At 36.2% G+C, this 15,005-nt stretch overlaps 1 protein-coding gene across 4 annotated transcripts in view; it reads right to left on the bottom strand.

Annotated features, from left to right (window-relative positions):
• FRMD6 (FERM domain containing 6) overlaps positions 1 to 15,005 on the bottom strand; it is a 231,805-nt gene that overhangs the window by 19,556 nt on the left and 197,244 nt on the right. For 3 of the 4 annotated variants that reach the window (XR_007412322.1, XM_025442845.3, XM_025442844.3), the window contains 5 exons: positions 11,465 to 11,555; positions 8,286 to 8,389; positions 7,208 to 7,284; positions 4,868 to 5,054; positions 1,300 to 1,455 (listed from right to left, as the gene is read on the bottom strand). Coding sequence is in view for 3 of the 4 variants with exons in the window: in XM_025442845.3 (XP_025298630.1) it covers positions 1,300 to 1,455; positions 4,868 to 5,054; positions 7,208 to 7,284; positions 8,286 to 8,389; positions 11,465 to 11,555 (615 nt within the window). In the remaining variant the exon portion in view is untranslated. The remainder of the gene's footprint in view (positions 1 to 1,299; positions 1,456 to 4,867; positions 5,055 to 7,207; positions 7,285 to 8,285; positions 8,390 to 11,464; positions 11,556 to 15,005) is intronic. The other variant, XM_025442848.3, reaches the window with a different exon arrangement.

The raw sequence follows: 15,005 nt of genomic DNA, 5'->3' as shown, positions 1-15,005 counted from the left end.
CCAACTAGTATGTTTTTATATCAAGAAAGGTATATACAGTATAGGTTTAACAGGAGAAACCAATCTATCTGATTATCTGAACCAGCCAGGAAGATTATCTAGTAACACCTAAACTACAGTCCAGCTTCCAATGGTCCAATTATGCTAATCTTACCACAAAGGGTGTAGTAGTAATAAGAAGCATAGTAATAACAGTGATAATGGTAACAGCTTAACATCATGCTTAAGATGTGCTGGGCACTGTTTTTTTTTTTTTAAGATTTTTTATTTATTTATTCATAGAGACACAGAGAGAGAGACAGAGAGAGAGAGAGAGAGAGAGAGAGGCAGAGACACAGGCAGAGGGAGAAGCAGGCTCCACGCAACAAGCCTGATGTGGGACTCGATCCAGGGTCTCCAGGATCACACCCCAGGCTGCAGGCGGCGCTAAACCGCTGCGCCACTGGGGCTGCCCTGGGCACTGTTTTAAACACTTTTTATCCATAAATTCCTTTAGTCAGGTAGACCTGAGTTGGATTCTAGCTCTGCCACTTGCTAGTTTCATGGTCTTTGGACTGTTTCCTCATCTGTAAAATGAACATCACAGTTTCTATCTTACAGAACTGTGAAAATCTAAAAAAGAAAATAAAGCATGCCCCACAGAAACAATACTTAATAAACATCAGCTGTTGTGGTGGTGGTTCTTATTAATAGATACAACGCAAGTATGGTCTCACTTTGAGGAACATTAAAAATTACTGATCAAATGAGTTGCAAATGTTACTCCCCAAGGCAGACATATAGATTTGGAAAAAAGAAAGATAATTATTTCATAATTACTGAAAAGCCAGGTTCACAATCTGAAGCCACCTGTTATCTCAGTATCAGAACCATTAAAGAAAGACTCCATCATGTTCCCAGGCTCAAGGAAAAGCACCATTAACTCCAACACTGACCTATGATAACAGTTCACATGAAACTTTTTTCTTTAAAAAGCCCTTTGATGGGGTGCCTGGGTGGCAGAGCAGGCTAAACGCCCGACTCTTGGTCTCAGTTCAGGTTGTGATCTCACAGTCATGAGATCAAGCCCTGTGTCAGCCTGGAGTCTGCTTGGGATTCTCTCTCCTTCTCCTTCTGCCCCTCCCCACCCCCACATGTGTGTCCACGTGTGCACGTGTGCTCCCTATCTCTCAATAAATCTCTTTAAAAAATAAATAAAAAGCCCATTAAAAAGTGAAATGACAAATTTTAACAAAATCTTCTTCTAATGGAGAAGGTATTTTTTTCCTCAGAAGCTGCAAACACACTACAGTTTTGTACCTTATATAATCTGTAGTAATGCACAGCAACATCATCCAGTCGGACGGCCTCTTTGATGTATTTAAGATGTGCCTCGGAAGCGGTCAGTGCAAACTGATCCTTGTGCATGTTTGGAATGTGCTTCAGGATGTAGTCCTTCCCTCTCTTAGAAACAACCTGTTGGAATACAATAGATATGCAATGCAACATTTGTTGGAGGGATGGAAGTTCTACCCTCACATCCCCAAAATGATGAAAGGACAAGAACCTAAAATAGGCCATGTAAACTGGCTAATTTCCAGTAGGAAATTTCCCACTTTTATTCTGTTTTCACCATCTGTTATGTTACTAGGCTGAATCAGCTAATACTAGAAGCTACAAAGTCAATATAGCTGTAGTACTGTAGATCTGAGAAGAAAAATCACAAGAAATGAGAAAAATATGTTCTTTTGGCTTTAAACTCACTAAGAAAAAAAAAACCCCATGCAAACTTGCAAAATTTTATACACATCACTGTTTATACTTGCAAAATGATCGGTACCATGCAATACATTGACTGTCAACACATATTCCAAGTTCTGGATTCTACTTAACTCTTCTAAAATTACAGCCACAAGAGTGGGAGGTTCTAAATGTTGATCCAAAGAAGGCAGGGGACTGGGAGGAATTCTCTGAAACACGTCTGGTTTTTGCATAAAAGGTTGATATGAACGCTCTATTTGAATACTTGTGAGAAAACAATTTCATTCAAACATTCATTGCAATTCACTGTGGCTCAGGTTTTCATCAGAGAGTAGCCTAAGCCTTTCAATGCCCAAAATATATAGTATCCAGCAGCTGCAGGCTAAGAGAAAGGTGCTGATTAGTTAAGTCTTAGCTGATTTCAGGAGGATTATAAAATATGAAAAGAATTATGCAAAGAAAGCAAAAAGAGTAGTGTTTAACATCATCAGAAAAAAAAATTAAAGGATTCTTAATTTTAAAATGTTTTTATAGATAATGATGTTTTGTTTCTTCCTATTGAATTAAACTTGATAAATTCCTGGCCATTTAAGAAGTTTTGCTAAGAACTCAAAATTACAGAGTTTTCCTTCGAGACTCCTTTTACATGGAGGTAACCTAAGTTAGGAGTTATCCAACTTTTCTCGGATCAAAGAACACTCAGAAAATAGTATTTGTAAAGGCACTGAAGTAAGTGGCTTTGGTGATCCCAAAGATTGAAGACACTCATATCTCAGCACCCTGGAGGCTACGGCACCCTAACTGGTGAGCTCTGATTTAAAAGACCAAGATTCAGGGCACCTGGATGGCTCAGTCGGTTAGGCGTCTGCCTTCAGCTCAGGTCATGATTTCAGCATCCTAGGACGGAGGCCCACATTAGGCTCCCCATTAGTGGGGAGTCTGCCTCTACCCCTCTCCCCTGCTTGTGATCTCATGCTCTAATAAATAAAATCTTTTAAAAATAATTAAAAAAATAATAAAATAAAATAAAATAAAATAAAATAAAATAAAATAAAATAATAAAATACCAAGATTCACTGAGTCCCTGATGGCAACTAGGGAAAGAAACACAGGCTGATTTGGGTTCCACAGACACTGAATATGTAAAAGCTTGACACCTTTTGTGGTTTCTTTTTAACAACAGAAGCACTGTCAGTCCACAAAACCTTATATTAAGCACCTCGACATGAAATGCTGAAGAAACAGAAAAGGTGACATTTGTGCCTGTCCATTAGAATATACAACCAAGCAGTTTACTGGAGGCAAAAGATAAACAGATCATTTGAAAAGAAGACATAAAACACTGTGTCTAGGGTATTCCAGAGCCCAGAGGAAGGGCATTTGGGTACCTAATCGGTTCCTCCAGGCAGAGGATGAACAGGGGTTAGCCAGGTCAAACGGGGTGAGGGCTTTCTCCAGCTAGAGGGACTTTAGAAGGAGGAACACAAGTGTGAAACTCCACAGGACGTGCAGAGACATAGGAATTGCTGGATATTGTCAGAGCATAAAATTCAAGGCACAGGACAACCAGAGAGGAAGCTGGAAAGACTGGCAGAGATCAGATCCCAGAAAGTTCCTCGGTCATGCTTGAGAGACAGGCTTTCACTCTGAAGGTGATAGGGGAGCCACGGAAGGTTTAAATCAGAAGCAAAAGCAACTCAAGTGCAAGCTGTGAAGACTGAAGCACAGACAAGCCCCGCAGAGCAGTGCTGCTGAGTGCTGACAAGAGCTGGAACCTGGGAGACAGAACGACGATGGGTAGGGCACACAATAACAATAAACATTTAGGAAGTCAACCACAGCAAAAATTCAAGAGAATTTTATTTCCTAAGCTAGGTGATAGGTGATCAGTGCTTTATATTAGAGGATGTTCCAGATGACTGGATAGGGCAGGGAGAAAGAAGGGTGATGGGGGAAGAGTTCTGATGACTCTCAAGTTTCTGGGTGACTAAGTGGATGGCAGCGGCAGTAGCTGAGATTAGGGATGCAGAGGAAGGAATGCATAGAATTGAGGTGGGAAAAAGATGACCTTGATTTGGAGCATTCTGTGTTTGAGATACCTATGGGTAAAGAGCTATCTAATGGTCACAGGGAAGAGAAACAGATTTGGGAGTTGCCAGCACATAAGTGGTTGTTAAAAAGCATTCATTTGGATGAGATCTCCCAGGATGGGAGTGGTTAAGTGTCAGATGCGGCCAAAGAAAGAAGTGGGAAGTGTCCACTGGATCTGGCAATTTCAAGGTCACCAGTGACCTTAGGGATAGCACCACAAGTGAAGTGGTAAGGAAAGAAGGCAGAAGGAAGCTCCCTGAGGAGTTCACTTGGGAAATAAGGAAGGTAAAAAATCAAATATATGTTATTTTTTTCAAGAGGCTTTACTGAGAAGGCAAGGTGAGAACGGTAGTTCTTTTTTCCTTTCTTCCCTGAGGATGAGGTGGGGCAAGCCAAATACACTTTGTATGTTCTAACTGACGAAGTTAGTTTGAGCAGAGGCTAAGGATGTGAAGGGAGGCAAGTTACAGCAGAGACCTGGATGAGGACAAGTGGGCACCATACATGGGCAGGGTTGTGTGGAGAAAGGACACTTGAGACAGGCCATGCTGGAATAATCTAAATTTTCTTGCTGAAGAAATGGCATGCTTCCTCTCTTGGGAGTAGAGGAGATGGCCAGCAGAGCAAGGAGTTTATTTATATTTGTTTTCTCAACACAAGAAAAGTTGTAAATGATCTTATCTTTAAAAGATAATGTGTTTCTCCCTTCAAAGGGAAGAAAATGATGCTTGGATTAAGAGTAAAATAAGAAAATAAAGATAATACAAATGCCAAGAGAAGGCTGGCAACTTCCAAGTTCCATCATATTCAGGACAGACAGCAATCCTCTTCCCCATTAGCTGTAAGTGGCAGATCAACTATATCCAGAGATCATGTGTACCATGCTTTCAGGTGTTAAATTTACATTTGGGCATCATGGAGGGTTTTACTGGCCACAAACATCTGGGTTCCCATTTCTGGAAGCAACAGGAATAGCAGCATAATGAACTAGAGATGTGCTAGAGAAAACACTTTAAGATTCGAAAACAGTGCCTACCCAAGCAGGGAAGTAAGCCTCTGGCTCAAAGTATTTTCCATAGTGCTTATTCCTTTTGAAGTTCCCAAGATCAGCCTGCAGGGCAAAGGCTGCCAGCAGGAAATAGGCTTCTTCTCGGAGTACACACTGCGAATGAAGAACTTGTTTTCTCAGGTGCCAGTAATAATAGTATCGTGCTGCTCTGTCACTAGGAAAATAAAAGAAAACAGACCTCACATTTGATGGAACAATCCAATGGCGTGTAAACAGAACCCAAATCCTGCTGTCCGTCTGGTGACAAGAGGTCTTCTGTTTCAGCTCCCTCTTTCTCCCTCCCCACGCCCAACTCCTTGAAAAAAAAGGGGGGAGGGCTTGTAGCTAATATCTGATTGCTGCCTCACCCAGGTCACCAACTCCAAGTCTGACTCCCCAAACAGCAAACATACCATTTCCTGAGGCCTATAACATTTGATTCATTCAGAGAATGGAAACAAGGTCTGAATCACTCCACTCCAATATAGTTAACATTTCACTGAACAAGGATTAGTATAGAAGCCTAAGCATTTGTTGTCTGCATTAAAATTATTTTGCTGCAATAATGCTCGCAAATCTGAGGGGACAATCCTGGCTCTAATGTTTTGCTGTTCTGTTTTGGTTTGGTTTTCAGCTAAGCTCATTACAAATACTCTAAGACCCTTTTAAAAATATTTCTGTTTATATGACCCCCCCCCAAAATTAACTTATAGTGCTTTTTTCCCCTCAGAATGAATGAACTGAAAAAAAAAACTTGCCTTAAATCTTTTTTTTTTTTAATTGAGTGGATGTTACTTTATGGGTGTGGTTTTATATGCACATGTTATGACAATCATGATACTCCTCACAAATGGAAATACTAATACTGCGCTCATTACAATCTGTTGAGGTCAGAAATAAATATAGTTCTCATTAAATACATTGAGTAAGAAGTGCTGACTGGGGAAAAACATGGTCAAGCTCCAAAAAATGTCACAGGCAAATGGGATGCCTTTGTGATCAAAGTAAAAATGCAAGGAAAAAAAAAGCGCGTGCTTGTGTGTGTGTGTGTGTGCGTGTATGCGTGTATGTATTTAATGAGTTTATTTGCCTTCCTATTATTTTAGGTCGAATGTTTACCTGAGATTCATAGCTCATTAGCAGATGACAATAAAAACCTGAGTTGATTTCAACTAAGATGGTGTTTAAGAATGAAAAGTTTAAAAATAAAGCATTTATGTAATTTTTTTCCCTCAGGACAGAGTACTTTTCAGAGCACTTCTTTTTATAATGCTGACCACACAGTGTTTGGACTAGTTCATCCCTGGGGAAAAGAAGTAGTAGAGGGATGAATTAAACATTGATTAGCCCCAGGGGGTTAATTAGTGGCTAAATAACATATTTTCCTTCTTTTCAGCACATTCCATACTTAGTAGGTAAACTGAGTAAATATTTCACATAAGTTTAGAAAAACTAAAAAAAGTTTCTTAACCTTTTAAAAATTATTTACAGCTAATATTTTTTACTTTTAAATTTACATATGGCAATAATACAAATATTAAGAACGAACCTCACATATAACTCATTAGCCAAATGTATCTATCTTTTTGACATGTGTTTCTCAGAGTTTAGAAGTAAATAAGTAAAACAGAGTTCACATTTCTAGTATTTTCTATCAGTCAACAAAACCACCTCTGAAAGTTTTCCAACACTGACTACTATACAAATGATAAACTGAGTTTCTGAAATGGTAAATTCTGAGTTTGTGTAAGTATCAGTATTGTTCATGCACCTACCTACAGAAAAAGAATCAATTACCTACTTTTGCCAAATGGCATCTAAGATTCTCATAGGACAGCTTCATTGGGTGTAATCTTAGCTTTAACGCTACTGCCAAGAACAGAAGCAAGACCCCAAAGGTGAAAAGAAAACCAGGCTGTATAAACAGCATGCATTTTTATAGGAGAGAATTCTTGCTGCTGCCCTACTCCCCACTCTACCACCAGAAAACAATATAATACTTTAATTAGTTTCTTTATTCTCCACAAAAATGCTAGTTCCTTCTTGAATGAAATATCCTTTTGGTGACTGATTATCGAAAATGTGGAATACAGAAAATATTGTTAACATTTTTATCAACAGTCTATCATTCATTTGTACATTGAACAAATATTTATTGAGTGTTCTAGGAACTGAGGATATACGAGCATACAAAAAGAATTTTAAAAAAATCCTTGCTCTTTTGGAATGTATATCCTAGTGGGTGGAAACAAACATGAGTACTTTATTTAGTATGTTAGGAGGTGAGTGCTTTGGGTAAGTAAGGGTTTGGAGTCCTTGTCCTCCTACCTGATCAATCTGCCATTTTCCACATAGTACTGCACACGGAAGTGAATGATCATAGGAGGTCCAAATTGGTCAATACCCTAAACAATGACACATAAAAAGCAAGCTATTTTTAGTTACCACAAAAAGGGGTTTCAAAAGCAACAAAATTCTGTAATTTACAAGATAGTTTTTATATCTTGAAAGGTTTTATCTTCTAATGGGTGGTGGCTGGCAAAAGGCAGACAAATGTCCCTCTGGATACCAAGTTCATGAAAAACTGAGAAGTTATAAAACATCATCACGTATCTGATACTCATTCACTGTAATGCCAATGACAACATAAGGGAAGATAAAAATAAATACCAGTGGAAATTTCTAGTTGAGATCCAGCTCCTCTCTCAACTCTATCCCCCGTGGTGACCATTTGCTCCTCATTACAAATGTTCTCTTGTTCCTCTGACATTCCACATACCAAATTCTAATATGCTGTTTATTTTGACTTTAATGTGCCTTACTTTGTAGTTGGCTTTCAAGTAGCCTTCCCATTTATTCCAAGAATTCTTAAAATACAAATTGAATAGACACTAGGGATTTATTCCTGATTTACTAGGGTGATCCTGGAAACATCAGGTAGATTCCCTGTGAATGATCCCCCACGTAAATGGAATTGATGTTTACTAAATAAAGGCATCATCAGTATAATAAAGTAGCAAAGTAGCAAAGGGAAGTGTAGTAAAAATGAATTTAAAAATTATGAATAACTTCTAGAACATCAGTTTTGACAGCTAATACAGCCAGAGATGAGGAGTAAGCAATTTTTCCATGGTTTTCATTTCAAAGCATTATCCCAAAATTACTAAAGTTATTATCCAACATTATTTAAGCAGATACTTAAAAACTATTGTTATGTGCTATAAACAATTAATACACTTCATTAACATGACATTTTAGAACTTATAATTCATTTCCGTTTCCCATTCTCTACTTCATAATACTTTTATGAATTAAAATTTAAAAACTAAATATTTTTCTAATATACAATAGCTAAAATAAACCTTTTAAAAAATCAAAATAATTTTGCTTATAAATGTAATCTCACCCAAGTGACTTCGTATTGTCGTACCTTGCTGGCCTCTTTCTTCCATTCTTTTGGACAATATTTATACAGCTTTTGTGACAACTCCATATAGACATGTTCATTATCTGCACATTAAAAAAGGATACAAGATGATAAAGATGAATTTAAAAGAAAAGAATATACACAAAAATGGGTTTTTAAAAAAAGACTCAAGATTTGTGAATGTGTTTTGAATTCACACAATACCATGAAAACTCAACAAGATACTAAAAGCCAAAAGGTTGGCTAGACATTAATGACATCTTTTGAAATTATTTTGCATTTGCAATAGAGAACACATACTATTAAAAATATGTATTACTTAGAAGAAATACTAGCTTCTACCTCCCACTTTTACTTAGTTTCTACGGTCAACCTAATGTAGAGTCAAACTTGCAACACTGTGTGCTTCCTTGCTTTTAGAGAAACATGCTTTCGTTGAGCTCTCAGAGGATTCTTGTCATAGGTGGAGAATAATGAAACAGGGCAGAAACACCATCCTAATTGTTATGTAAGAAATTAGGAGACCCTGAGAATAACTGCCTATTTCCAAGTGAGGGGAACTTGCCCCAAGTTTTGTGAACTACAGCCTTTAAGGCTATTTCTTCTCTGTGTTCTCCACATATAGCATAGCCTGATAAAATGGCAAGTCATTACTTACACTGCCTTTGGGACTGATCCTGTGGAAAGAGGAAAAGAATCTCATGCAAAAAAAGAATGTCAAAGTATTTCCTCAAGGGCATGATGTTCTTAAGATGAACAGAAGCTATGATTGTTAAAACTCCAGGTAAAAGTGATCTAAACATGTGAAGACAGGCTGGTAAAAAAACATTAAAATTTTCAGATTTCCCAAAGAAAATCTCTTAAAATCTCAGTATTTCTCTCTCTTACAAAGCCATCTTCTTTTTAAAAGAGTTTATTTATTTATTTTAGAGAGACCGCGCATGTGTGTGTGTGTGTGAGTGGGGAGAGGGGCTGAGGGGTAGGAAGAGAGAATCTGAAACAGACTTCCTATTAGCTGTGCAGCAACCCAACATGGGACTCGATCCCACACAGTGAGATCATGACCGGAGTCAAAACCAAGAGTTCACGGCTTAAATGATTGAGCCAATTAGGTACCCTCAGAGTTTTAAGCCTAAAAAGTTTATTCTCTTTTCTCTAACCATCACTAAGGGAGTATGCTCATGGAAAGCTCTACATAAAAATAAATGTACTCACTCTGGAAGAGTAGAGTATCTCTTTGACTACTCCAAGGTTAACACAACTGACTGAATGCTGGAGTGTTTTAACTGAGAAAAAGGCATAAGAGAATAGGAAAGGTAGAGCTACTCTGTTATAAATGACATATTAAGCCAACCAATTTGAATGAAAGGGATAAAGAAGAGGTCTCAGATACAAAAAAAGGGCTACTTAAATTCACTTATCAGATCAACTAAATTATCTCCCATCTCTCATATGCTACCAATTAAACATGAAATGAACAAGACCAGACAACCTTCCTGTTGAATATGATTTGTGTTTGGCTTGAGTTGCCAACTGAAGAAGCAATATAATGAACAGAAATGAGACTGTTCTCTGTGTAATAGCACATATTTTTAAACTATCACCATCTCTCTACCATCTGACAGTTTGATCATGGCTCTATATTTTAGGCATTCTAAAGCATATATCAAAATCTGACAAGCAGGTAATTTCAGTTGACATGTGAGAAAAGTAAAATTGAGAGAGTCAAGTGATATTTCTAAAGCCACACAGCTAGCTAGTGGTAGAACCAGAATTAGAACCAGGTCATCTTATTCCTTTTCCAATGTTCTTTCGCCACACTACAATATCTCTTTTTAAAAAGGTATCTTAAAACTCTTATTTTGAAATCTAAGGAAGCTGTAAACTGGTTTTATTAGGCTGACTTGTTGAACAACACAAATCAACAGTCTGGCTGTAGTTGTAGCATTAAAAGAATTAAAACTTTGAGTTTAGAATAAAAGAAAAATTTTTTAGAATCTATACAGCATCTTATTTCTCCCAGACCCTTCCTTGAAAGTATGACTGAGAGATGTACTAATAGAAGGATAGAGTTAAACATTTGTGTTTTTATTGCTTTAATTATTGCAGGAAGAAACCAAAGAGCAAATGGCTGATTCATTGGTTGAGGTGCTCACTGCTCCAGGGTCCCTGGCCTCTCCTAAAAAGACAGCTGAAAATGGTTCACATTTTGGTGGAGAAGGGCCTTGTTTTTCAGCTGATCATGATATACTTTCCCATTTGGCAGATCTAAGCATTTATGACACTAACAGATTCTCAAGATGTCATAAACCTTTACATTTAAACTAATTCCAGGAGTAGAATATGATCCATATACAAGTAAAAAATTAAATACATTTCACAAAAAAGTATATTAAAAGTATTATTGAAAACCTGAACAAAGATATAAATGGTTTTTTGACATAAGAGTAAATTAGATAAATTTAAAAATATGATTTGAAAGAAAAAGGTTATAAGGAATGGTGCTGGCAAATCCTGGTAACTTAACTCAAATATTATGGGGATGGGGTGGGGGAAGAGGCTTATATGGAGCCATTTATGTGGAGAAAACCTTCACATAAAGTATATAGCAGAAACTCATCCCCCATCTCCAAGTCATACAGTCTAATTGGAAAAAATGTATGAAGAGGAAAAAACAGAAAATGAGAGCAAATTAGTAGATCATTTTGTTATACTATATAGTCAACAGTAGGAGAACTTGAATAGAGGAAAGTTATTTTTCTTATGTCTAAATTTTTTAATGTCAGAAGTTATAAAACAAATTATAAAAACATCCAAGATAATTTCCTACTAGCTCCAGCTGCTCCCTGAGTGCAAGGCAACAAAAATCAAGCTTGGTTCACTAAAACAGAAAAGAACAAACACAAAATCTAGATTCCTTAAAAAGAACTGATTTTTAAGTTCAAACTATAATGCATGGTTTAAAATTCTAAATCTTAGAAGAGATACATATCAGTTAAGATTTAAAAATGAATACTAGACTACAAGTAATAACCAGTTTATGGGTATTATGACAATCACAATCTTATCACAATATGCCCAAATTAAGTTACAGCAATAAAATATCATTTCCCCAGGGATAGTTGGTTAAATCTATCAGCGGTGGGAGAAAGACCTACTTTGTATAACACTGAGTCCAAAGAGGTGACAGTCCTTTAGCCTGAGTAGGTCACACACCTGGACCAGCAACTGGTGACACAGAATTTTAACCTGTAGAGAAAAAACAAAACAAAATAAACAACACAACTTGAGATAATAAGAAAACCAAGCCTACATGCTGAGCCACAATCAGGCAATTTATTTATTTTATTTTATTAAAGATTTTATTTATTTATCTTAGAGAGAAAGAGCATGCAAGTTGGAGGAGTAGCAGAGAGGACAGAGAGGCAAGGGGAAAGTATCTCCTGCAGACTCCATACTGGGTACAGAGGTTGACATGGGGCTCAATCCCACAACCCCAAAATCATGACCCAAGTGGAAACCAAGAGTCAGGCACTTAACTGACTGAGCCACTCACGTACCCCCACAATCCGGCAATTTAATGCACCATACATATATGCCTTAAAAGGACAAGTTAACACTAGCAAAACAACTGTTGGTTCATGGAAATTGCTTTAATTTGTGTTGTTTTTCAGTAATGATTATCACAATACAAATTTTTACAAAATGGTAATAAGGTACCAATGCAATCTTGTACAAGACTCATAAATCTTATGACACATGGACAAGGACTTATTCTAAAACCAATGTGCATGATAAATATATTAGAAGGTACACAAAATAGGCTACTCAGATTATCAAAAGCAAGTCAGGCAAGTATCTTTACAAGGTATGTTTTCCTCTTGATGGTCTAAGCAAAATATTTATATACTATTATAGTGAGTGAATAACTCATTTTATTTATCTTAATCACGTCTATTGTCTTATAAGTACCTAAACAAGGGTCCCTTCTCAGTCCTAGTAGAATTCAAACATAATAAAATCCTATTAATTTGGAACTCTGTGACTAGGTTATTCTGAAAAGTTACATGGTGAACAATAATATACTCTTTAAAAGACATAGTTTTAATGACTTCTCTAATATTTAATCAAGCATTTTGAGGGATAGTAATTCTGCTGGGTCTGCCTCATTGAATTCAGAATCATTAAAGCTTATCAGAGTTGGAACTGACTTTAAGAGCTCATACAGGTCAATTTCTTCATTTTATTAAAGTAGAAAATACAACCTAGAAAGCTTAAAGTCATGCAGCTAGTAATGGCAAAGACAGCAAAACACAATTTTGCTCATTTAAGTATTAAAATATTTTTAAATGTGTACATTAAAATATATGCAACATGATGGTTTATCATTTTAGCTATATATATTATGTGTGGCATTTCCCCCTCATTTGTACTATTAATGTGCAATGATACTGATGCCACTTACAGTTTTAATTATAAATTCTAAATTAACTCTGAATTCATGACTTTTTATCATACCTTAATAAAGGTAACTCAGATTCAGAAAATAAAAACATGCTGAGACCCTTCAATAACTGAAAGCCAAACAATTCAGATGGTGATAATTCCAACTGAAAGAAGAAAAAATAGGTTTATTGCTCTTTCCACATTTATTATTAAATGGCAACTAATCTGAAGCACTTTATCTACTGGAAAGAGCAAATGGTATTTATTCAAGACCAGAAGCACATGAATTCAGCTGCTTAGGGGCAAAAGGGACTGGAAGAAGCTGGGACAGTGTCTTATTTTATATTCAGGATATATCGTTGACATTCAGTAAATGTCTGAAGAACAAAACATGAGTCTGATACCCCTGTGGGCTCCTCACCTTTGTTCTGTTTCATGACTATGGACTAGTCTCTGGCCCACTGAGCAGATGGGTTTATAGATCTGCCATTCAAGAATTTAGGGAAAATGCAGCATTGCAAGGCCACCAACACCACTGGGAGAATACATTTGCTAAGAGGAAATCATTTCTTTTTTGCTCATTAAAAAGACTGTGTGTTAACTGAATTTAAATAAAATAAAATGATTGTGTTTTTTTGAGTTCTGCATTACCACAATTCTACTTCATAAATAAGCTTAAATAAACATGATAAAAGTATCAAATGTTATATAAAATTGAACTATTATACTACAAATTTGAGATTTAAAATGTCATACCATCTAGGGTACCTTTAATCCTTAGTTTTGACTGTATTTTCAAATGTCATAAACAAAGCTCTTGGGATAAAAATGTAATAACAAGTTAACAGAAAAATTCCAAACCACAAACCATATACAAAAACAAACCATGTTGTAACTTTGTGTAACCACTGTTCAAATAATGCTATACATTTCCTCCATATATATACATCCCATATACTTATCATTGTTCTGCTAGTTCAAATCAAGTATTTGGAGTCTACTGATAAAACTCTGTAACAACTATCAAGTATTGTTCTTGTTCAAAACTGTAATTTAAAAAAAAAACAAACCTGTAATTAAGTAAGGCTGTGGCTCTGAAGTTTTGTCTGCTGTGAAAACAAGCTGGAGTTTTTTGTATTTGCATATTATGAGTCTTCAAGGCTACATTTTAGCTGATTGTGAAATTATTCAAGTTCTTTAATCTTCAGGAACAATGGAGCTTTAAAAAGTGCTATAGAGTATGAGGTATTAAGAATTAAAGTATTACTTAAAAATCTACTGTATATGAAACTTTCTAATAAAAACAGCATTTGGGGCACTTGAGTGGCTCAGCGGTTGAGCATCTGCCTTCAGCTCAGGGCGTGATCCCGGGGTCCTGGATCAAGTCCCATGTCAGGCTCCCTGCATGGAGCCTGCTTCTCCTTCTGCCTGTGTCTCTGCCTCTCTCTCTGTTTCTCATGAATGAATAAATAAAATCTTTAAAAAAACAAAACAAAACAAAACAAAACAGCATTTGACCCTAAATGTCAATGGTTGGGGGTGCCTAGGTGGCTCAGTCAGTTCAGTGTCTGACTCTTGGTTTTGGCTCACATCATGATCTTGGGTCCTGAGATTGAGCCCCACGTCAGGCTCCACACTCAGCAAGGAGTCTGCTTGAGATTCTCTACTTCTCCTTCTGCCCCTCCCCCTACTCGTGCGCACACTCTCTCTTTCTCTAAAATAAATAAATAAATAGATAGGTAAATACATAATATTTAAAGTAAATAAATAAATAAATGTCAATGGTAATTGAGCAAGCATGTTTAAAATATATTAAAAAGAATTGTTGCCTTTTGTCTTACTGAACAGGTATAAACTCTTGGCCACTATTTATGTAACTCAATAATTTTGTGTATATTTATCATAATCTCATCATCAAAATTTACCAAGTTTCCATGAATATTTACCTGATGATTAAAATCTTTAAAACATCCCCTACTAGTTCAAACTCATGGAGAAACTAGAATGATCAAAACACTAAATTTACCTCTCATGCAGAAAGACAATATTTTACCAAATTATATGTATATATATATATATATATATATATATATAAACTATATATGTCAAGAAATAAACTATCTTTGTTTAAAAAATAATAGAAATATGAAAAAATGAGACCATTAATAAAACTGTTTTTGCTATAATTAATTTGTTATACTACAAACATCAATGCAATTTGATAAAAAAGATAACACTGTAGAGAAAGACAGA

This window comes from Canis lupus, chromosome 8, assembly GCF_003254725.2.
Source record: "Canis lupus dingo isolate Sandy chromosome 8, ASM325472v2, whole genome shotgun sequence".
In the NCBI taxonomy this organism is placed as follows: Eukaryota; Metazoa; Chordata; class Mammalia; order Carnivora; family Canidae; genus Canis; species Canis lupus.
Note: the sequence above shows the minus strand (reverse complement) of the source record. Positions and strands in the feature narration are given on the sequence as shown.